The sequence below is a fragment of the Enhydra lutris genome, unplaced genomic scaffold (genome assembly GCF_002288905.1).
Source record: "Enhydra lutris kenyoni isolate GAN:26980312 unplaced genomic scaffold, ASM228890v2 scaffoldscaffold15, whole genome shotgun sequence".
In the NCBI taxonomy this organism is placed as follows: domain Eukaryota; kingdom Metazoa; phylum Chordata; class Mammalia; order Carnivora; family Mustelidae; genus Enhydra; species Enhydra lutris.
The window spans coordinates 50,715,139-50,739,066 of NW_019154099.1; the positions used below are offsets into that span (position 1 = coordinate 50,715,139).

Consider the following 23,928-nt stretch of genomic DNA (forward strand, 5'->3'; position numbering starts at 1 on the left):
CATGCTCTACATGAGCCGGGGTAGTGAGGAGATGGCCTCCTAGTAGAGGGCCTTCTTACAATTGTGTATTTCTGAATGGGTGATAGCCTTCGAAGTCTTGTCTTTAACCCGGAGGCCGCTCTCCTACGGGTCACTTGTTTGTCTCCAGAGAGGTTGTGTGTGTTCACAAGGATAGTTGTGTGGGAGCACACACTTTTTTTTTCCCTAAAGTTTTTATTTTAGGGGCGCCTGGGTATGCCGTCGGTTAGGCGCCAGATTTTGGTTTCGGCTCAGGTCATGGTCTTGGGGTCATGAAATCAAGCCCTGCGTCAGGCTCTGTGCTCAGCTTGGAGCCTGCTTGGGGTTCTCTCTCTCCCTCTGCCCTGCGGGGACCCCCTCCCAACGACGCACATGTGCTCTCTCTCAAGTTATTTTAATTCCAGGGCGCCTGGGTGGCTCAGTGGGTTAAAGCCTCTGCCTTCGGCTCAGGTCGTGGTCTCAGGGTCCTGGGATCGAGTCCCGCATCCAGCTCTCTGCTCGGCGGGGAGCCTGCTTCCTCCTCTCTCTCTCTCTGCCTGCCTCTCTGCCTTCTTGTGATCTCTCTCTGTCAAATAAATAAAATCTTAAAAAAAAAAAAAGTTATTTTAATTCCAGTTAACCTGTTACATTAGTTTCAGGGGTGTAATGGAGTGATTGAATTCTGTAAATCACCTGGGGCTCATCACGACATGTACACACACATTTTTAAAGCCTATTTATTGAGGTGTAATTTATAGAGCAGAACGTTAATGGGTGTCAGGCATACAAGTCAGAGATTTTTAGTACATTTACAGAGTTGTGTGACTGTCACCACAACTTGGTTTTAGAACATTTCCAGCAAGAATCTCCATCATCCCTCTGACCCTTTGCTGTCCACCCAGCCCCTCTCTCAAGCCCCAGGAATCCGCTTTCCATCTCTGCAGATCTGCCGTTTCTGGATAATTCCTGCAAGTCAGGTTGTTTGCTGTATAATCTCTTGCATCTGGCTTTGACTTAGCAAAGGGATTCTGAGGTTCATCCGTGTTGTAGAAGGTGTCCACATTTCGTTTTAGTTTTGTTGGTGACGAGGAGGCCCTTGGTCCTCGGGAGCCCTGCCTGGTGGGCTTTGTCTCCTTCCCACCTGTTGGCCCCTCCTTTGTGTGGATGTACGTCATGTCCCTTGGGGAGACATCCGAGCTTCGCCAGGGGACCACAGTTGCTGGCTCATGTGCTAAATCTGTGATTAAATTTTAAAGAAACTACCAAAATGTTCTCCCAAGGGCCTGCACCTTTTTCTGGTCCCACCAGCAACGTGGGAGAATTCCAGCTGTTCCGTACTGTAAATAACACTTGTTACCTTCTGTCATAGTGGGTGTGAAAAAGTGTCTTTGTGGATGTCATTTGCATTTCCGCATGACAAATGATGTTGGACGCCCCTCCGTGTGCTTATTAACCATGGGTATGTTTTTGGAGATTGAAGTTTTCTTGTACGCCTTTTAAAACCCGGGCTAACAGTTAATGTAGCGATTTGCCATTCCTCTCCACATCTGGGCTTATCCCTCTGCCAGTTTAATTATTGCTGCGTTGTCCGGAGTTCACAATATTCTGCTATTATTGTCGTCTTCCTCTTATGGTGTAAATGGTTTTAGAGTTTACCAGTAATCCTTTCCCAGTGTTTTACCCCATTCAGTCCTTGGTTTGCTGAGGGTTAGCCTTCCTCCTTCCAGTAGTTTCTTCTGCAAGGGCCTGGATAACAGTATTCTGAGTTGTTGACTGTTTTAAAATGTGTGACTCTTCTATTTGAATGAAAATTTGGGTTTAATGTTTTGATTCCTCTTTTCTTTCTTTGAGGACCGTTTTGATAGTTTAAGCATTATATGTTGCTCTGGGTGAGTCTGAATTTTCGTCCCCTCGTATTTTGTTTGGACTTTGTGCCCAGGTGCCCAAATGATTCCTGCTTCATTTTTGAACGTCAGTGATCATACAGGAAATGCCTTGGTGTTGATCATCTTGTGTTAGTGGTTTCTGGAATATATGTTCATTCACGGTGGAGAATCACCTTCTATTTCTGGAATGTTTTCCTGAATTCTGCCTTAAACTTTTTTCTTTTCTTTCTTGTTCCATTATTATTTTTTAATCGTTAGGGACTCTGGTTGTGGGCAAGTTGGCGCACCTGCCTGTCTTCCATTGCTATCACTTTTTACTCTGTTTTAAATCTTTTTGCTCCCTTTTCTCCATTTTCCCCCTCAAGAACCTCCTATTTTCACCTGGGCATATTTTCTTCTAGCCACTTCCATTTTGGTGACTGTCTTCGTCTGTTTGGGCACTCTAACTGTACCATAGACTGGGTGACTTATGAACAGCAGAACTGTCTCCCAGTTCTCGAGGCTGGGAGTCCAAACAGGAAGGCATCTGCTTCCTAGGCTGCTGGCTTCCCGCTGGGTCCTCACATGGTGGAGGGGCTGAGCTAGGGCTCTGGGGGCCCTTCATAAGGGCACCAGTCCCACTCGAGAGAGCCCCCCCCCCACCATGTAACCCCTCCCAAAGTACCCCCCCACCAACTTGCCATCACTTTGGGGATTTAGTTTCAACACATGAATTTGGGAGCAACATGAACATATATTTTATAGCAGTAATGTTCTTACTCATCTTTCTGGTTTTCCCCTGAGGTCTGCCTTCATCCTTTATTTTCTTCTGTTTTCCCATAGGATTTATAAGAGTTCAGGAAAGCTTTTTTTTTTTTAAAGATTTTATTTGATTGTACGTAAACAATCTTGGAACACTGAATCAAAAACTAATGTATTGGGGCACCTGGGTGGCTCAGTGGGTTAAGGCTCTGTCTTCGGCTCAGGTCATGATCTCAGGGTCCTGGGATAGAGCCAGCATCAGGCTCTCTGCTCAGCGGTGAGCCTGCTTCCCCCTCTCTCTCTGCCTGTTGCTGTGTCTACTTGTGATCTCTCTCTCTGGCAAATAAATAAATAAAATCTTTTAAAAAATGTATTTTATGGTGACTAACAGCACAATAAAAATTAAAAAAAAAAGAATTTTAGAGAGAGGGAGTGGGGGGGTGAGAGGGAGAGGGAGAAGCAAAAGATAAGACTCCCCACTGAGCAGGACAGTGGGCGGTGGGGGGATGGACATGGGGCTCTATCCCAGGACCCTTGTCTTGTGACCTGAGCTGGAGGCATACGCTTAACCAACCGAGCCACCCAGGTGCCCCTCTTGTAAATCCTCTCATGTTTTTGTCCGAGTCCATTATTTTATCGCTTAATTTGGGACAGTGTGTTTGGGACTAATTCTTTTGTTCTTTTTTTTTTTTTTTCTTCAATCTAGCATCTTTGTAAAGGTCCTTTGTTATCTGGGGAGTACTTTATGAACTAGCTATTTGTAACAGCTTCTGGAGAGCCAGGAGACCGTCCCATGCTCATAGGAACTCTTGTGACCCGAGGGGGTGTGTATAATCCTTTTATCCTCTGTGTTTTCTCTGCTTGCTGGACTGGTAGCATTCCCAGGGCCCTCTCTTTTTCACCTGGTCTTGGCAATGGGCGGCGTCCTGCTGATGGGTCTTACCTGTGTTGTTTCTCCATCGGCCCCATCTCTAGTGGGCTCTCCCATCATGCTGCGTTCAGGGAAGCTCTCGTGCTAACCTCTCTGTCTCTTCCCCTGGTTCCCAGAAAGTTCTTGCTGGCTTTGTTGGCTCGGGATATCCTGAGTGTTCGGGGAGCCTGGCTTTGCAGGCATGGGCAGCCTCTCCATTCCTTCTCCTCTGTCTGACCTTGACGGCAGTTTGGCAACTCTTTTCCCTGCTTTGTGGTTTGGAGTTGCAGATGTGTTCGCGGTGGAGTTGGCATGTGCGTGTGTGTGTGTGTGTGTGTGTGTGTGTGTGTGTGTGTGTCCTTAATGCTTTTGGGTACATTCCAAGAGGAATTCTTGAAGCCAGGATACAATGACAAGGCAACTCTAGCTTTTTCATCTTTTCTCTGCCAGTTAAAAATTTTATTTTTCGTTGTAGTTCCTGTTTCATACAGCCAAAGAGTGAAGTGGTTTCACGTATAGCTTTTTGCTTTGAGGTCTGGAATGATCATGTTAACTAATAATGTATCACAAGGGAAGAAGGGTTCATTTGCTTTGCTTTGACCATTCCTGAAGGAATTCAGAAGGTACAGGTGATTATGGAGGTCAAGTCCAAGTAGAGCCTGGATTGATCTATAGAGACAGGAAGCTTTTGGGGGCTGTTAGACCTGTTGACCTAGAAGGCTGTGTTGTGTTACTGGACCCACCAATTCCGATAGCCAGCATCAACGTGGTCACCCGTTTATGACTTGCCAGTGTTCCTCGGATATTCCTGTGACATTCCTAGGATGCTCAGCTCAGGCCTCTTGGCTGGATTTATATTGGAATTGAGCAGTACTTTCCATGTACAGCCATGGTCTGCGTGCGACTGGGAAAACAACAGAGGGACTGCATTGTTGAAATGTCAGTAACCAGCGTAGAAATAATACAGGCGTGAGGTCATTTGGAGACGGAGGAAAAAGGAATTTTTAAGGTACTAAATACCTATCAGTAACTAGCTCACTTTTCATTTTTATGTGCCAAGAGGCTAAAAAAGGACAATGCATATTCATCGAGAGATCTTGGGCCCCAGGGGGAGAGAGGGTTTAGTTTAGGAGGTGAAGGGCCTTGCCCTTTGCTCAGGCAGGACAAGGAGAAAGTGCTTTTGTAGGGAGGATCCTTAGCATCTTTGAGGTGGGGGTGATGTGGGGGACTAGGCCCCTTCCTCTCCGCTGTCCCCTCCCTCGCTGGGCATCTGAGCTGTATCTCCTTGAGGCAGGGGAGGAGGAGGAGGAGGGGGAGGAGGAGGAGGAGGAGGAGGAGAAGGAGGAAGAGGAAGGCAACAAGGGATGCTCTGAATGACGGGGAGGGATTAAGACCAAAGCAGGAAAAAGTGCAGAGCTTGGGTGGGGACAGGCATGGCAAACTGAGCAGATGTCCATTTTCTCTGGAAGTTGTGTTTACTTTTAACCATGAGACCCCAAACAGAAAACCTGCAGGGAAATAATTTTTTGTAGTTTGGGGAGATTGTCTGACGCACAGCTGATTTCCTAACTAATCAGAGGTGCACCCCCATGTCTGATTTACTGAGCAAGTAGACGACCCGTTGCCCCTTGCCGTGAGGCCTTGCGCGTGGGGCATCGCAGATGAACCGGTCCGGTCCCACCGCTCAAGACAGTGGTGGATCAAGCAAAGCCCGGATCACATGACAAACAGATTAGAAATAGGTTCTTAAAGTTTACTGGGGGCGGAAATTAGAGAGCTGCCTCATTAACAGATCTGGGAAGTCCTAGGTGAGCACTCAAAAAAGGAGGAGCCGTTCCCAGAAAGGCTGCATCGCCTGGCCACAGAGCCCAACGTCGAATGTATAGGAACAAATAATATAGGAATATTAGGAACTAATATAGTAATATAGGAACGAGTAATACTCTCCAGCGGGCTTTGGTGGGGTTTGTGGGGAAATGCATAGAAAGTGGTGTTTCTGAGGTAGTCGTCAGACCCTTTCTTGGTCCAGTTAAAGGATGTGTCTTTTCAGGCGAGGGGAGTGTGAGTCAACGACCAAAGTTGTTGAGGTGACTCCATCGTTTCCATCTGCCAACCTCAGGGCCAGCCTTTGGCATCACAGCGAGAATGCCAAGAGGCAGCACAAAGGGGCCGCCATTTGGAGTTTTGTCAGAACTCTGGGACCCCAACTCTTAAGGAGAAGGTAGAGCCAGGAGTTGGGTGAGAAGAACCTACCACGTGAGATTTACAAGCCGGATGGTTTTTTCCGAACACAGGAGCTGAGGGGTGACGTGATTTCAGATGTGTCAGACACAGCGCTCAGCTCCATACCTTACACCACAGGTGACCCCCTGGTGCCTGTTTTGTGGCTTTTTCAGTTACTTAGGGCCCCTCTGAGCCTCTTTCCCATCTTCCAAAGGAGCCCCGGCATGAGTTTGTTAGGGCGGCCATAACATGGCACCACAGGTTGGGGATGGGGATATAACAACAGAAGTTCTGGAGGCTGGAAGTCCAGACTACGGTGTCGGCAGGGCTGGTTTCTCCTGAGTGCCCATGTCCTGGCAAATGGCTGCCTTCCAGTGCCCTCACATGGCCACTTCTCTGCTCTGGCGTCCCTGGTGTCTGTGGGTCCAGCTTTCCACTCATAAGGACACCAGTCAGACTGGATTAGGGCTCATCTTAATGGCCTTATTGTAACTTAATCACCTCTTTTAAGGGCCTTTCTCCAAATAGAGCCACGCTTTGAGATACTGAGGGTGAGAACTTCAGTATAAGAATGGGGGGGAGTGGAGGGGCACCTGGGGTGGCTCAGTCAGTTAATCTGCCTTCTGCTCAGGTCATGGTCTTGGGGTCCTGGGATCACGTCCTGCATCGGGGATCCCTGTGTAGTGGGGAGTCTCCCGTCTCTGTCTCCCACCCTCCCCGCCCCCAACTCATGTTCTTTCTCTCTCTCTCTCAAATCTTTTAAAAATTTTGTGGGGGAACAATATTCAGCCCATGACCACCTGTTGACTGGGCACAGTGGTTCTTTTTGCTTTCTTGCCCCCACCATTTGCTTTCATTATGGCTTTTGCTTGTACAGCCAGATGGACTCCGATCTCCAGCTTTCCCGCAGGCCCTGGATGTTTCCAGTCAGACTCTCACCTTCTCTCCCACACCTTCTTCTGCTCTAATATAAAACTTTCTGGTCTTTGCTATACTTCTATATCCTCCTCCTGGGCAGCTTACTGTTACCGTTGGGTTGATTTTTCCATAACCTTGGGTTTATGGCCTCATGCTTTCCTTTCTATCTCCACTGGCCACGTTATCCCCTGAGGCACAGATTGTCACAATAGCTTTGTCACTGGACCTGCCATCTTTCTCCAGCCTATAGGATTAGTTCCTCCTCGGATGGTTTTTCTAAGGTTCTGCTTTGCACGTTCTTATCACGCAGGGGCTCCCGGCTGCCTTGAGGCTGCCTCGAGGGAAGGACCGTGTTTCTCAGCCAGGGCTTGAGCTCCTCCGTCATTTGGTTCCAGCCTGTTTTCCAAACCCGCTTTCCGCATGAATCCGTACTCTTCCTGTATGCCGCCTAGTTTCTGTCCCATAACTTTGTGGGGGCCCTTCCGTCTTCCCTGCAGTGCCTTCTCCTGTGTGCTTGTCTCCTTGCCATTATTATCTGATATTAGAGACTGGATTGAGGACCGTTCCTACCCTCTCAGTGATGGAAGCGCTCCCCCCCCCCCATTGTGCTCTGTGATCCTGCATATCCAGACAGGGCCCAGCATCACGCAACCGTTATTGGAATCTTTATACCCCGTGCTGTGTCTACCCAGGTGCTGAGACTCAAAGATACCAAGCTTTGATTCCTGCTTTAGGTCTTGAGGCCCTGGGGTCCTGGGGAGTGTAAGCGGGCAGAGGCCTATGGGACTCACCACCATGGTGACATTGGATGACAGGTGTGGGTGCAAAGGGGGCAGTGGTACCAGAGTCCTGGTCGGTCCAGGGGTCGGGGATGTGACCCTGGAATGGAGTTCAAAAGCCAGGGTGGAAGTTTCCAGGTGGAGAAATAGTACAAAGCGTTCAGCCCGCGAGAGCCATGCTCCAGAGAGATCTGGAGCAGGACAGAGGGGAGGGGGAGGTTGGGGTGAGGTGGGGTGTGGCTGGGGAGGGGGACGGGGCCAGGTATGCAGAGGAAAGAAGATTGGGTTTTGTTTTTAGGGAAGTAACATTGTTGTTGATACCATTCTATGTGAAATGATTTCTTGGGAATGGGGGGGACCGTGGGGAGCGTGGCAGGAAAGAAATGAATTAGAAGGTAATTGTGATAGAAACAAGCAGAAGAAATGGGGAGAAGAGACCCTACCCTACGTCCCCTGCGTTTGTGGGAGCGTGTGTTTATCTTCCTCAACAAATTCTAAAGTCGAGAGCCACGATGTCTGCTTTATCTTTTTATCTTTATCAAGCCCATGTTACTTGGTATGTTATGTGTCCGAAAGCTAACTAAGGGATATTGATGGTATGGCTTAGGCATTGCTTATCCTCTTCTGTCCAGACTCCAAAAGCTGTGCCCAGCTCACGGTGGGCACTGAATAATGTGTTGAATACCGCAGAATTTGTACTATGAATGAGAGCAGACTGTAAAACTAGGAAAGAAAATATGTTAAAATACGCACCACTGTTGGCATGTGTTGGTTGGTTGAGGGTGACCTGACTTTTCATGAAGGCACCAAAGCTGCCCGCCTGTGAGTCCCGTGTGGGGGGACCGAGAGCCCACTGAGCTGTGGCTCCTCGGATTCGAGGACGGCTCGGAGACCGCAGATGCCCCTGAGGCCTTGACATGTGTTGTGTCTTCTGACTTGTTTTTCTTTCTCACTGCTTTCCGCAGATATTCTAGAGTCTGCTTTCACCATGGGAGAAATAGAGCAGAGGCCAAGTCCAGGATCGCGACTGGGGGCCCCGGAGAACTCGGGGATCAGCACCTTGGAACATGGTCAGAAGCCGCCCCCGACGCCTTCCGGGAAACTCATGTCCATCAAAATCCAGATGCTGGATGACACCCAGGAGGCATTTGAAGTTCCGGTAAGTTGGGGTAGAGGTGGGAACTCAGACGGGTGGGCAGCCTTCAGGACGGGGAGGTTCCTAAAATCCCCTTTTTCAGTGACAGGAGGTGGCGGGAGTGGGGGGGGTGCGGTCCACACCTCCCTCTCCCCCCCCTCCCCTGCCCCAGCACGTTCCTCTCACCCGTTCTGTTCTCCGCTGTCCAGTATTGTGACTCATGCATGCACGGCCTAGATCGTGGTCTCAGTGGGCCGATCACTTGAATTACAGACTTTCCTACGAGAGCATGTGTGTGTATGTGTGTGCACATGTGATCTGTATATATTTGAACTGGATGCAATTGTGGTCTTGTCTCATTTGCTCACTACAAGTCTTCCTCTCACGGTGCCTGTGTGCGCATGTGCATGTGCTGCTAATCTAGGGTACAGGCAAGAAAAATCCTGAGAAAACCGACAAAGAGCCCCATGTGGGTTTTCATGCCAGGAGAGACGTGGACGTCTGTGTTTGAGGGTGGGAGGTTGGGGGGCGGAGCAGAAAAACCCTGATCTAGGTCCACAGTGTAGCAGCCCCACAATTAAGAGAGGGGTGTCTCTAGACACCAGGAAATGGGGGTGTCTGGGAGCCAGGCAGAGAGGGAAGAATCAATAGCCTTGGCCTCTTTCTTCCGTGGGAGCCCTTTACCCTGGCCCTTGCCCCCATACCCCTGTGGTTCTGCCCTTTTTCCTCGAGCCCCTGCCTCCTCCTCCTCTCTAGCCTCCTCCTGTTGGAGGGTAGGGAACCAGCACCAGTTACAAGTGGTGAGGATTTCTTGGGCCCAAGGTGGGGAGGGTGAGATGAGTGCTCTTGGCTCTTTAGAATTTGGACCGCACTTTCCTCCGGAATCCTTGTCCCTCACGTGGATTGGGGTCCGCAGACCTTGTTTGTGGCATGCTTCGGGTTTAGTTTTCTGCATTCTGTCTCAGGTACTATACAGCGAATCTGGCATTGTTGGTGGGGAAGACAATAACTCCTGAATTCTCAACAGCCAACTAAAACACAAAACTTCCGGGAACGTAACCTGTTCTTAAAGTGGAGACGACCCATCTATTACTCCTGCTGGCTAGAGGGACTGTGGGGTTTAAGAGTTGACACAGACGTCTGTAACCCGTCATTTAATCACTTATGCAATACGATTCACTAAATCCTACTCCTCTTAATATCGTTCCGAGAGTGCGAATTACCATTAAGCATCTCAGGGAAAGGTAAACCTCAGAATAGCTGTGCTGAACACTGCCAATTTATTGTACATTTATTTTCTTGTTGTGGAATGCTTGTCTTTCAAGGGCTGGGGAACATCTCTGTATTCTGGTGAACAAAGCTCTTTGCCAGTCTGCTGAAACTGTGAACATAAATGAGGGCATCCGCCAGCCTGTTAGAATTAGGCCTTCTGGAACAGGTACCCCCCTCCCACTTTCCAGTGCCTTCTCTTCGTTGCCAGACTGGTTTGGTGAGGTATTTAGTTTCAGGGTTTCCTGTTGGGCCTGTACTAAGGGCTTCTGAGCCCAAGTCTCTAGCTATACATTCTGTTAAATGGTGTTCGTGTGTGGTTTGGACTGAGGACCAATCAAATATTAATGTTGGGTGTGCGAACCACAGGGAGTGTTGGACTGAATTCACCTGTGTTTCGTCAGTGTCCCTAAACCAAAGAATGTCACCAGCTAGGAACTGTATAGGATGTCCCTAAGGAAAGGAATGGAAGTAGGTTTTCATCATTTAAAATTATTTGACTCGATGATGGGATGCCTGGGTGGCTAAGTTGGTTTATACATCTGCCTTCAGCTCTGGTCATGATCCCAGGGTTCTGAGTTCGAGCCCCGCATCTGGCTCCCTGCTCAGCTGGGAGTCTGCTTCTCCCTCTGCCTGCTGCTCTCCCTGCTTGTGCATGCTCTCTCTCTGACAAATAAATCTTTAACAATTTTATTTTACTAGATAAATGCTGGTGTCTATGCTTAGCATTTATAAGCCCTCTGTCTGGAAGTAACTTTTCTCTTTTCCTCCCCATAAACTCCTATGCACCCTTAAGAACCCTATCATTTTATCCAGACGCTAACATTGGAGATAGCGTCTGGGGCTTTTTCTTCCCTCCCTCAGACCTCTTCCCTTATATACCTATAAGGCTTGGGTTCAAATTTCAGCCTTTTTATACTGACTTCTTGATCACTTTGGACAAGTACCTCTCTGTATCTCTGCTTTCTCCTTTGTAAAATGAGGCTAGTAATAAACCCCACCTGCTATGATGATGACGTTTTTCCAGGCACTTTATACCAGCTCAGCACCTACTAAGGCCTTCATACAAGTAGGATGAGTGGTGCCTTTGCCACTTCCCTGGGCAGGGACCTTGCCTTAGTGTCTCATTCCTAGCCTCTAGCACAGTCCCTGGCATGTAGTCATTGCTCATTAAAATGTTTGCTGCTTGCATGTGAGATTGAGTTTATCTTATAAGTAGAATTTAATGTCCTTTTTTCCACACGTCTCATCCATTCATATTTTATTTTGAGTTTTCTAGTTTGGCCAGAATGTTCTTTCCCAACCAGTGGGTAACAGATGTTTTCTGTAACTGCCTACAGAGAGGCAGATATCAGCATTTTTATTGACAGAGCTGATTCTAAATTGCTACCTTGTGCTCTCTATTCAGAGAACCAGCCAGGCCTTCACGCAGCTGGAAGGCCTCTGGCTGGCCATGGTGACTCAGTCCTAGCACTTGGGACGGGAACACAATGACTCAGGATTGAAAGGGCCCTAGCCGCCCATAGCTGCTGGAAAACCTCGCTCCCCAACTTTTTGCTGTGAGTTCGTTCGTCTGACCCTGGCAGGGTCTCCCTTGCCCCCATGGGACGGCTCCTTGGATTGGGCGCCGCCAGAGAATAAACTCTCCTTCCTCACTTCCATTTGCCACACAGATGAGCAGGGCATGCGGCCAGAAGTCCTGGCAGTTTCCCCTTGCGAGCATTCTTCTCTGAACCCTGTACTTCCTTGGGGATTGGATTTCCTGAGCTTTTTCTCATTAGTTTTGTTTCAGCGTAGAAAGCAGGCAGAGTCCTCATTTAAACTATGAATTCCCTAAACCCTTCCTAGCTCAGATAACCAAATTGTGGTCTGCGTGGTTGTCTTTCTCTGGTTGTCTTGCTCATTATTCGGAGGCTTTCTGAAAAGGTTCTCTAAGTGTTGAACCTTTCAAAAAAGCCTCCCTGGTGAGCACTGGTTTCTTCTGCTTAGTGGTTCCATCAGCCCCCTTTGCTCTTGACCTTGGACAGTCAGCTTAGGTATTTCCTCTGCAGAGTGGGAAGTTTAAGCTCAGTACTGACAGTAAGTTCTTCAATGGTGTTGTATCCTCTTTATGTGGAAAATGCTGTGCAAATAAGCCTCACCCGGGGGCCTGGGAGCTGCAGCCTTTTCTTCCACCCGGAGGCTGTAAAATGGAGTGCCTCGTGCAGCTCCGAAAGGGTTAGTGACACTTCTCCCTGCCCCTCACCCCAGCCAGGGCCATCCCCCACTCAAGATCTCTGAGAAGGTTTTGTATGTCCTGGCCTCCTGACCCTGCTGGTAAACAAACACTGTTCCTAATGACGTTGGTCGTTGGTCGGTTGCATTGAAACAGATGGTTTCTCTTCCAAGGGTTTATTCAGTTCGTGTTTTCATTAGCAAGGTCACTCTAGGAAGAGTGGAGAAGATCAGGGGATAGAAAAGGGAGCCATTTCCTTTGCTGCTTTGGAGCTGCCCTGGTTAAAAAAAAAAAAGAAAGAAAAAAAAAACACGTGGGAAAGTCACTCATGGGACCAGAGGACACCTGGTCTGTGTTGAGTTGGCAGGTGTGGCTGGATGGGGGGCCGGACGGCGGCGGGGGGAGCCTTCTAGAAGCAGTGCCCCGCATAAGTTGTGGTAGAAGGAATTCTGATGGCTGGTGTCCACCGTGGCCATCCCAGGGTCCCACCATTGCGCTTTCCGTGTATTTGTCGCGTCCTCACCTCCCTTGGAAGCCTGTATAGCTCCCAGGTGTCAGAGGATAAAGTAGATTCGTGAGCGTGGGGAGGCTGGGGGGGAACGCAGAGCCTCCCCCAAGGTCCAGACTGCCGAGCTGCTGGGGCGATGGTGCCCGAATTCCCCACCACTGTCCCTGTGGGTTCCCCTTCTGTGGTGGCATCTCACGGAGATCTGCTTTCGTTGCCATGCTGCTTGGGCCTCCAGTGTGTAGGGTGTGAGCGCTGGGGGGGCGGGGCCTCTTGTGTTCCTGTTTATTATCCAGTCCTACACTTGGGGGTGCCTGGACCCACCCAGCTTCACTTCCAACACGTTTCTCTCCAACCTGCCAACCGTCCAGGGCCCCTGTGGCTCTCGCTGGGGGCCCTGCTTGGTCTCCTTCCAGTGCTTATTGTCTGTACCTCTAATTAGACTTGGAACCCCGGGCTCTAATCTTCTTAATTAGTTCCTTTACATCCATGCGTGAGACTCAGTTTGCTTATCTGCAGCATGAGGCCTTTGGTCTAGGTGATAGTAAAGGCCTTTTCCCTCCTTTTTTTGGAAGCTGGGACTCCGCATTGATATCTTTGTTGATGAATTAACTTTTCAGGACTAGTATTTAATTGTCCCAGCAGATGGTAAACTCTTTGAGAAAAGGAATTCTTTTAAAAACAAAAGGAAAAACAACCCCCCCCAAAACAAACAAACAGACCCCACACTGATTGGATACAGAAGTTACTGTTAACTAGTGAGCAGTAAAAAAGAAGAAAAGAGTGGGGAGGGTGAACAAGTGTGCTGTGATTTCTGTGATATTTATGGAGTGTCAGGAAATTGACAGTATTTAACTTGCAAGTGTTGGGGGGTTACTTACATAAATCGCACTGATCTAAAATGGGCTAAATGATACTGAGTTGACAGTGGGAATTAGAAGATTGAAAGATACCAGTAATTTTCTAGATAACACATTGTTAGTAGGAAATCCGCTTGTTGAAAACAGCATGTCCTAGCAAGAGTCCTTAGAGGTTTTTATTATGGGGGGGCAAAATGACCTCTGTTAAGTCAAACCTTATTTGTCTCTTATGGTCCACCCCCCCTTTTTTTTTAGTTATTAAAGATTTTATTTGAGAATGCATTTGAGCATGAGCACAGGGGAGGGGCAGAGAGAGAGGGAGAAGCAGATTCCCTGCTGAGCAGGGAGCCCAACGTGGAGATCCCAGGACCCTGGGATCATGACCTGAGCCGAAGGCAGATGCTTACCCGGCTGAGCCACCCAGGTGTCCCTCTTAATGGTCCATCCCTAAATGAAGAAACATTCATTTCATTTTCTTACCTTTTGAAACGAAACTTGTTTAATGTCTAATTTTCATGAAACTGGGCTTGACCTCTGTCGAGAACTTGTTCTCCATGGGCTTGGGTTCTTCGGAAGGTCTTAAACGTTTTTAGAATTTTAAAGATATCTTCGTCAGCTGGAGCTCAGAAACAGGACAAGTTTGTCTTTCAAGGTCCCCGGCTCCTGGGTGGGCCTCCCCTTGATGCCTCACCCAGAACAACGGTGTCTTTAGGAAAGCAGACTCCTTTTCTCTCTTGGTCTTTTTTATTTTGAATGCATTTTGTGTCTTGTCCTCCTTACCCCCCTTCTTTGTTTCTATTTTAGCCATCTTAGAGAAGGTGCCCTTTTGGATAAGCCGCTGAAAGTCGCTTTTTTTTTTTTTTTTTTTTTTTTTTGGTCCCCAAAAGATGGAATATATGTTTAACTGAAGGTCTTGTGTGTGTGTGTGGGTGGGTGGGGGGAATAGATCTTCCTTTCTTAAAAGTGTTGTGCTTCTCACTGCTCTGGAATTCCAAGCGCCTGGCAGTGGGGTGAGCTGTTCCCTCTGGTGGATTGGATTAGAGTGATGCTGGGAGGCAGATAGGGGTCCCAGGACTACTTGATTTCTCTCTCAGTCTCTTGCTTTTTTTTTTTTTTTTTTTTTTCTTTTTTTGCATGCAATGCACTTGGAAGGGAATGGGGAAGAGGAGGGAGGAGGGGTGGGGAAGGAGTTGATGGTATTGAGACCTGAATACAACTTAGTTGGCCATTTAAAACCTAGCAGGGAGTGGCATCTGCCCAGAGATGCTTTTTTTTTTTTTTCCTTTTTCTTTTTAAAGATTTTATTTATTTGAGAGAGAAAGAGAGAGCATGAGAAGAGGGAGAGTCAGAGGAAGAAGCAGACTCCCTCTGCATAGGGAGCCCGATGTGGGTCTTGATCCGGGGGACTCCAGGATCATGACCCGAGCCGAAGGCAGTCGCTTAACTGACTGAGCCATCCAGCAGCCCCGGAGCCGCTCCTGAAGCAGCTGCAGTCTGAACGGGAACGAGGGGAAGAAATCTCCCGAGTTCACTCAGCTTTTTAAAAATTTGTGTTTCTTTCCTTATCTGTGTTGCTTTTGGCTCTTTTCGTTAGAGTTTCTGAAATAGTATTTTATGTCCACTCTGCTCTGCATCGTCCTTTCTTGTGTTTTATTTAACTGGAATGATCAATGGTGCTGTCTGGGTCTAGCCTCGTGAGGTTACATTTAAAGGCCATTTTAATAGATTAAAACTTTTTTCTTTTTTTTCATAAATCATTTCAGCCTAATCGTGTTAGTCTTCCTTTCTGGCTCCTTGAAGCCAAGAGTCGAATTTAGATATTGGCCCGAAATGTTCGTTGGGGCGCCCTTTTCAACTTCAGCTAAAATGCTTGTGATCAAAGTCTGCTCCGCAGCTCTCGTCCTGACGGCTGGAATTCCATCCAGCTGTTGACTCTCTTGTCCCTGAAAAGTCTCTCAGTAGAGCCTCATAAATTAAAACAAAACAAAACAAAAAAACTAATTGAGAATGTCTGTATCTGGCTTTAAAATGGGCCAATATCCTGAGCAAACAAAGGGAATTTTAGAGCCGCTCCCCACCCCCCTCCTTTAATTGGAGGTAATAAATTTTCTAGTTCCAAGAAACACAATAGTTAGAGGGGAAAATCCAGGACACTGGATCCTGGCTTTTTCATTACTCCGAGGCTGCGTGGCCCCTGGTGGGTTGATGACCATTTTCTCCACTGATTTCCTCCCTGAGTATGGAGGATGCCCGCCTCATGGGGCCAAGGTAAAGTCCAAGGAAACCCTTCTTGTAGAGCCCTGGACTGGAATCAGCCTCTCAGGAAAGTCTGTCTTTTTTTGTCCTCCTTGGCTGCTAATAAGCTTTAGTCGCTGGATTGTTCTTGAGCAGAATTGAGACTGAGGTTGGAAAAAACCCCCCGTGTCCCCCCCCCCCCCCCCCCAGCCAAGCTTTCTGCAGAGTCTCACATTTGATGAGCTTGGAGGGTTTGTCCTAAAATAGAGATGTAGCCCAGGTGGCTTTCGAAGGTCTTTAAGAGTGAAGTGCCACCTGGAGAGCTGTGGTGAATTCTCCGTTTCCGACAAGCACATTTACCGTCCCCCTCCTTTTCCTCCCCTCCAAAATCTATCTGTAGCTTCTCTGAGCCTCAGTTTGCAGAGCTTCGAAATAGAAGAGGGTGTTCTTTGAGCTTAATTTTCCTGTGCACTCTAGCGCAGGCTGGCTGAGGGATTTCAGGATGGATAGGGGCTGTTGTTAAGACTTCTAGGACGGCCCTTCATGGTGCGGGCTCTGTGTGTCCTTGGAAGGCGAGATACTCCTGTGTTTGACTGTTAGTATGAAATAAGTTAAAAATCAGTGTGACTTATTTTCTTATCTGTTTTTGGGATTCCCTCATTTGTTGTCTTCCATCTCTTGGAGCATTTGAGTTGGACCTTAGTTTTAATTGCTAAGAAAAGGCATGGAATGATTTGAATCCATTTGGGGTCTTGTGTAAGTGAGCAGCTCCGAAAGCGCCTTTAACACTTTGTAACTGTAAGCGAGTGCTTTCTGGTTCCTCTTTGCTCATTTATATAAACAGGAAGCTAGGCTAGATACCCGCAGTGGAATTCTGTGGCTCTGGTGTTACTTTATGGAATGTGATCTGGAAAACGCGATAGGAGTTGGACCAGTGTTTATGAACACACAAGGCAAGGTGCTGCGAGTGATAAGAAAGTGGATAGAAATGACTGTCTTCAAAAAAATCCATGTGCTAGACATTGTGCGGCTAAGTCTGTCCTTCTGGTCTCTCATTTGTGGCTGAGCCACGAACCTCTGACCCGGGCATGAATGAGGGTCGGGGTTGGTGCGGGGGCACAGGAAGGACTGGACGGGGTCTGGGGCAGGGAGGGGATTGGTTTGAATGGGGCTAAACCTGCAGGAGGAACGCCCAGTGACCAGAGCCCTTGCCGTGTTTGTCCGCATGGTGGGATTCGTAGGACTCGGCAACTCATGGGATGGGAGCTCCCAGAGAGCAGGAGACTGTACAACCTTTGGGTTTACAACTTGGGTGGTTCCCTGCTATCGCGGAAGACCGGGAAATCACCCAGCACGGGCCTTTCCAGGACAACCGTTGTACTCCAGATCGTGTCTTCTGGTATGAAAGGAATGTTGCTAATGTTGCTAATAAAAGGCACTGCCTTCTTAATCACAAAGAAGAATCTGTGTCTCTAAATGAACCTCTGAGCTTCACAGTGATTATGTAAATCGTTCAGACTAGAAGCATCACATGGAGGTTGATTGCTTGGTTTCCATGTATACTAGGAAAATTCTATTTACTCTTGGCATTTCCATTTCCTTGTCATCCAGGGGCGACTCTGTTCAGCTTGCCATGCCAAAGTGAAGTCCAGGCTGGGAAAGTCTTTTTAAATCCAGGGGCTTGAAAGGACCCTGCTCCAGATCCTTAGAAAGGAAGGGCGTGATAGGGGTCATGAGCTTGTTGTTTAATTTTGATGCACTTTACTTATGAGGTGTAGCAGCGAGTGCCTTTGGCTGTTAGGGCTCTTCCAGGGGTCATTTGTCAGTGTGTGTTTCTGTCTGCAAACTGAACACAGATGCCCAGTTACCTTTGGTCTAGATAGAAGGCTGAATGTCTACAGCTTTGAAAAGCAAGACCAACGAGCACTTGTCGAGTTGTTAGGGTATCGAAACAATACCTTTTTTATGGTTAAAATCTATATTCGTTTCCTCGGTTGCTGGAACACAATACTGTAGACTGGGCATTTCCTCAACAGAAATGTATTCCCTTTCCTTTCTGGGCGCCCTAAGTCCAAGATCAAGTTGTCCGCAGGGTTGGTTCCTTGTGAGGGAGAATGCCATCTATGCCTGTCTCCTCTCTCCAGCTTCTGTGGTTTGCTGGTGTTGTCTTGTGTTCTTTGGCTGGTAGATGGGACGTCCCCATATCTGCTTCCATGTTTCCATGGCATTCCGCCTGTGTTGGGTGATGGTCTCCAAATTTTCTCTTTTGATAAGGACACTGGCCCCACAAGATGAGGGCCCTAGCCCTGATGACCTCGTTTGAACTACACTAGCTCTGTGAAAGCCTTATTTCCAAATTGAAGTCACGCTCTAAAGTGGGGGGTGTAGTTAGGACTTTGAATGCATGAATCTTGGGGAGCCCAGTTCACCCCATAACATATGCCTCGTTAGCATTGAGAGAACAAAGGGAAAAAAGTCTTGTTTCACCCTGAGCCTCAAGACGCCTTTTCCTTAGCACACCTGTTAAAAATAAAACACTTCAGGCTTTGTTCTCACTGAACAGTTAGTAGAAAGAGTTCCTTTTTGATCGTTTTTTGAAAAGAAAAAAGGGCAGTCAAAACTCATCGTAAGCCTGACTTGTAATTTAAAGTGATCCTCCATTTCTGATTCTGAGTACGTGCCCCTTAACTAGGAACAGAAATGAGAAGTAAAAGGCACCTGTGACTGCTCTCAGGGTCCAGGGGACTCTTGAATGTGATGGATGTCCAATAATATTTGGTAACATTTTTATGAAAGCTCATGCTTTCAGCATTCTGTGATTTTTTCCCCCTCCCCTTCTGTCAGTGGTCGCATGAAGTTGGCTTTCTTTTTTTTCTTTTTCTTTCTTTCTTTTTTTTTTTTTTTAAGATTTTATTTATTTATTTGACAGAGAAAGATTACAAGTAGGCAGAGAGGCAGGCAGAGAGAGAGGGGGAAGCAGGCTCCTTCAGCAGGGAGCCTGATGCGGGGCTCGTTCCCAGGACCCTGAGATCATGACCTGAGCCAAAGGCAGAGGCTTAACTCACTGAGCCACCCAGGCGCCCCATGAAGTTGGCTTTCTGAATCCTACTTGATCTGCCTCTGGATCTTGTCCCTCCCACGACCTCTGCTCTTGACCCTTGGGATGACCTCTTCTCCCTCACTGAGGTTCTGCTCGCAGTTCAGAGCCCGGTGACTTCGCATACAGGGGACCTGTCCCTTGCCTTGCTGGGATTCTCACGGTGGCCAGAGTTCCTTTCTTCTCTGTGGCAACACCAGCCAGTGAAGGAAAAAATTACATCACAGCAGAGGCTGTGTCTGCTACAAATGTCCAGTCTTTGATCCGACCTGGTCATTGGAGCTTCCTGGCTCCTGTCATGGCCAACCCTTGGTCACTGCTTCGCTGTGTCCATGGTGGCTGTGGCTGGCCATCCTAGTCCCTTCCGGCCAGTGTGCTCTCCTAGGGCCCCACGGGAGTTGTCATTCTGAGAATTGAAGGGACAGAAAGAGGGACGGTTCCTCGGCCACTCATGGTGTGGCCAGCAGGAGTGACGGCCACTGCCAGAGCCCCGGTAGGGCGAGGAAGGAAGGAAGGAGCCCATCTCTGTTCCTGACCACTCCTCTATCAGTGTCTCCTTCCGCTGAGCCCACTCAGAAGCCCACAAACCATGGAGCCGTGGGAAACAGGCTGTCCCAGCCAGTCAGCAGGAGCAGTGGGGGATAGAGCCAGGATACCCTGTCTCTTAGGGGATGACCCAGCGTGCCACCTCCTAGAGAGAATGAAGACCACCAGGTGTGGCTTCCTCAGGCTCCTGTCTCTAAGCTTCTGCTTATCTCTCTCTTCCTCTGCCTTGGCTTCCAGCCTTTATACTGTCTGACCCCCCACCCCATCCTTAATCCCATATCCTGCGGGACCTTGCTTCACCTCGCTGACACTAACAAGGAGACCTTTGTTCATGTACAAATCCCGCAATTCATGGACACACTTTTAATCTACACGCGATTTTATCATTAGAATCCAAATGCTGAAGATAAAAGAGCCAGCCAGATTTGTGTATGGTCCTAGTGTGTACCAAATAGGAGTGGGGAAAAAAACTTCTCAATCACTGTTGGCCATCTGATACTCCCTCGGCCTGATTGAATGCTTTCTGTAAGGACGGAGATGACATGTTTTATTGGAGCTGTTAAGTGGGACATCTGGCTGTGTAGCCCGGTGCTGGGAAGTACTCTTCTCCTTCGTTAGCTGGGGTTCAGCTCTGTTTACCGGCTCCCTGCGTCCAGGTAGATGGCACAGGGATGGCTGGTGTCCCTGTTTGCTGACCACATGATGAAGAGTCTGGGCCCTGCCTGAGCTCTCCTGGTTTAAGCTCTTGCCCATTATTCCCTTTTCAAGAGGAAACCCTCATTCCAAGCAAAGTCCTAGTATTTGCTCATGGTGAGCTTGCTGAAACCCTAAAAACAAAGATAGTCTGTCTCCTTCCCCCCACCCCCTTCCTTTCCATTCTCAGGGCAGTTTCTCTGAGGTGGGCTTTTCCGTCAGTGCCCACCACCGCCTTCTCTTTTGAAGCTCTTAAGAGGGACATGGCAGTCTTAGAAAAGAAAACTCTTATTTTCTCCAGAAAAACTGGTTCAGCAAGGTCCTGCCAGGAGCCACTCGGCGTCCTGCCAACCCCGGGGCAGTTCAAGAGAGGTTTTATGTGGGTACGAGCTGCTTAGCTTCCAAAATTATTTTTGCCCTCTGTCTGGCTCTAAAAATGCTTGACGAGGGGCCTGGGGAGTTGGTTTTGTTTTTGGTCATTGTTTGGTAGTACACAAGGTACTAAAATTCTTTCTCTCTGAGCCCTGGGCCCTCAAGAAGCCTCTGGGCAGTGCATGGTCTTTGTTTTTTTTTTTTTTTTTTTTTTTTAAAAGATTTTATTTATTTATTTGTCAGAGAGAGAGAGGGAGAGAGAGCAAGCACAGGCAGACAGAATGGCAGGCAGAGGCAGAGGGAGAAGCAGGCTCCCTGATGAGCAAGGAGCCTGATGCGGGACTCGATCCCAGGACGCTGGGATCATGACCTGAGCCGGAGGCAGCTGCCCAACCAATTGAGCCACCCAGGCGTCCCAGTGCATGGTCTTTGTAAGGCCTGCTGGCTGCGCTTTCTGCTGCGGCCTCGAAGGGGACATTTCAGATGTCGTTCATTTCCTGGGCTCCTTCACTTAATGCCTCAGTTTGACATTTGTTGAAATAGAACGTGTTAGTTTGCTAGGGCTGCCGTGACCTAGGACCACAGATGGGCAGATTTAGCAACAGAAACGGAGCATCTGACAGTTCCGGAAATGGGCAGTCAGAGATCAAGATGGCAGCGTTGGTTTCCTTCTATGGCCATGAGGGAGAATCTCCTCCAGGCCTCTCGCCTAGCTTCTTGGGGGTTTGCTGATGGTCTTCCGTGTTCCTTGGCTTGTAGATATCTCTCTCCCAATCTCTGCCTTCATTTTCACTCAGTGTTCTCTGTGTGTCCATCTGTCTCCCTGATTCTCCCCTTTCTGAGGCCACAGTCGTCCTACTGGTTTAGGGCCCACCCTATCTTAACCTGATCGTCTGCAAAGATCCCATTTCCAAATAAGGTTACTGGGTGCTGGGGATCAGACTTGAATGTGTGAATTTTGTTGAGACCTAATTCAGCCCCAATGTACAGCAACTGATTTTCCTTGTTCAGCTTCTTTATGAAACTTCATTTGAGAAATGGTTGGGCTGTTTGGTGCTGTGGCTTCTAGCTTTGCAACTCATGTACCTAGTTTTCTGCTCTGGTTCCTTTGGAGCACAGTGTAGGATAGGACATTTTCCCAGTACGTGGAGGAGACTTTTATCCCCCAAAACTCTTCTTAAATCACACATATGCATAATTGAAATGAGATCTGTATTATGAGCAGCTCCACCAGAAGAGGAATCTTGGCTGTTTCAATCAAGCGAACCACAGGAGTAGGTTGGTTTTGCGTAATTTTCCTTCGTCCCCCGGCATTTTTCCATGAATCTGTAATGGGAGTGTGTTAGCTTGAAAGTCACCAAGGAGCACCTCCCCACATCATCCTGTTGGGTTTCTAACATCATTCACTGGTTCTGGCGAGTATCCCTCCCTTTGATGTCTTGGTCCAGGTTGAAAACACAAGACTTTATTGCTCTCCCAGTATTCTCAATCCATCTTCCAATGGTTATGTGAAACAACATCACTAACCATTAAAGAAATGCAAAGCAAAATCAATGAGATATCCTTTCCCATCCATTAGGATGGCTGCTGTCAAAAGAACCAGAATCTTAACAGGTGTTAGGTGAGGAAGTGAAGAAATTGAAACCCTTGTGCCCTGTTGGTGGGAATGCAAAATGGCAGCCGCGATGGAAAATATGGCCGTTCCTCAAAAAATAAAACCTGGAATTACTGTATCATCTAGCGGTGTTACTTCTGGGTAGAATATCCAGAAGAACTGAAAACAGAATCTTGGAGAGATGGGTACCCTGTGTTCATTGCTTAGTCACAGTAGCCAGGAGGTAGAAGCAGCCCATGTGGGTATTGATGGAGGAGTGGCTGACATGGAGTATATACATTCTGTGGAATACGTAGTCTTTAGAAGTGAATGATTCTAATTTCAGGCTGATTTCATGGGTGATCAGAGTTCTTTGGTATGTAATCAGCTCACTTTAGGGTACAGGTTGAAACGGCGCCTCCTCCTACTTCCCTGCCATCATGTCTCCCCTCGTAATACGTAGTCTTCAAAGGAAGGAAATCCTATCACATGCTGCAACATGGTTGAACCTTGAGGACATTAAGTGAACTGGGTCACAAAATGACAGAGACTATATGAATGCACTTATATGAGATACCAGGAGTAGTCCAATTCCTAGAGACAGAAAGTAGAGCAGTGGTTACCAGGGACTCAGGAAGGGGAAGTGGAGAGCTGTTTTAGGGGAAGGCAGTTTCAATTTTGCAAGATGAAAGACTTCTGGAGATCTACGTGAATATACTTAACACTAGTGAACTATACACACTTAAAGAGCGTTAAGATCTGAAGTATTGCTATATGGGTTTTTTAACCACAATTAAAAAAAAAAAATGGAAACTAGTTAAAAGAGCCACAGCTAGTTTTGGCTTTTAAGAAAAACAGCCTGGCCCTTCATTTCCACCGTGCTTGAGGTGACTCACCCCAGTGTACCAGCTGGGGCTCGGGCTATGGAAACAGGGTCAACCGTGGTGAAGGGGTTTGGAGATGAGAACAGATTTGTTAAAATAAGCTAAAATCCTAGCTCTTACGTGTGTGACCTCTGCTCTGTAGATGACTGATAGAGATACTCTGAAAACATCCAAGGTGACTTTCAAGTTTCACTAACCTTCCCGGCATCGTGTGGTGTCCGCGTTGGATCGCTTGTTTCTGTGTCATTAGTTATCATTTTATGGCTCTTGCCTCCCACAGAGTTGTCACATTCTTTTAAGGCTAGGGCTCAGTTCTGGAAGACGTCTGTAGCGGCTGTGGGTTTCTTGCACATACCAAGAGTAAATAGCCTATAGACCTTTTTTGTCCATTGATCTACTTGGGGGACCTTCAGCAAATCACTTTGTCCTAAGTGTCCCTTCACCTCCAGGTGCCTTGTTGGCTGGGTCGTGTGTCATCTCCTGACCGAGAACACTTTTGCAAAGACACAATTTCAAAAAGGATCCTGAAGTTACCGAAGCTGGTAACGTTCACAGGTGCCAAATATCCTTTATTTTCTAGCGATTTCTATGTGCATTGATCAGTTGAATAAGTTTCTCACAAACAGAATCTTTTAATATTGCATAAAACCTGTCTTCAAGTAAGCACTCCAAGTAGTATCTCCTTGCACTTGGCACGCAGATCTGCAACTAAATATTGTTTTTGAGTAACGTATGACATTCCAAGTGGAAAGCTGCCAAGACATACCATTTGGACCTTGTTCTGATTAATTCCCTGCAAATGATAAATGTTCTGTTCTTTGCCCTTCTGCCCACATTTTCTCCTCCTTTGCAGAGATTCATCTGACAGTGAACATGAAGCAAGTCAAGAAAAATAAAATACATTTATCCTGCTTGTGTTGTAGCATTTGAAAACCTGTAGGCAAGAATTTTTTACAAGAACTTTTAAATTTATGTCCCCAAAGTCTAGCATTTGGATAAATTTTCCCGGTATGAAATCCTTTTTACATATATTTTATTCACAGCTTGAGGACTTTGAGTAACCACGTAT

General features: G+C 47.6%; 1 protein-coding gene across 2 annotated transcripts in view; it reads left to right on the plus strand.

Moving 5' to 3' along the window:
• LOC111146978 (FERM, ARH/RhoGEF and pleckstrin domain protein 1) overlaps positions 1-23,928 on the plus strand; it is a 274,223-nt gene that overhangs the window by 48,049 nt on the left and 202,246 nt on the right. For both annotated transcript variants that reach the window (XM_022502783.1, XM_022502784.1), the window contains exon 2: positions 8,420-8,613. In XM_022502783.1, coding sequence (XP_022358491.1) covers positions 8,443-8,613 — 171 coding nt within the window. In that variant the 5' untranslated portion in view covers positions 8,420-8,442. The remainder of the gene's footprint in view (positions 1-8,419; positions 8,614-23,928) is intronic.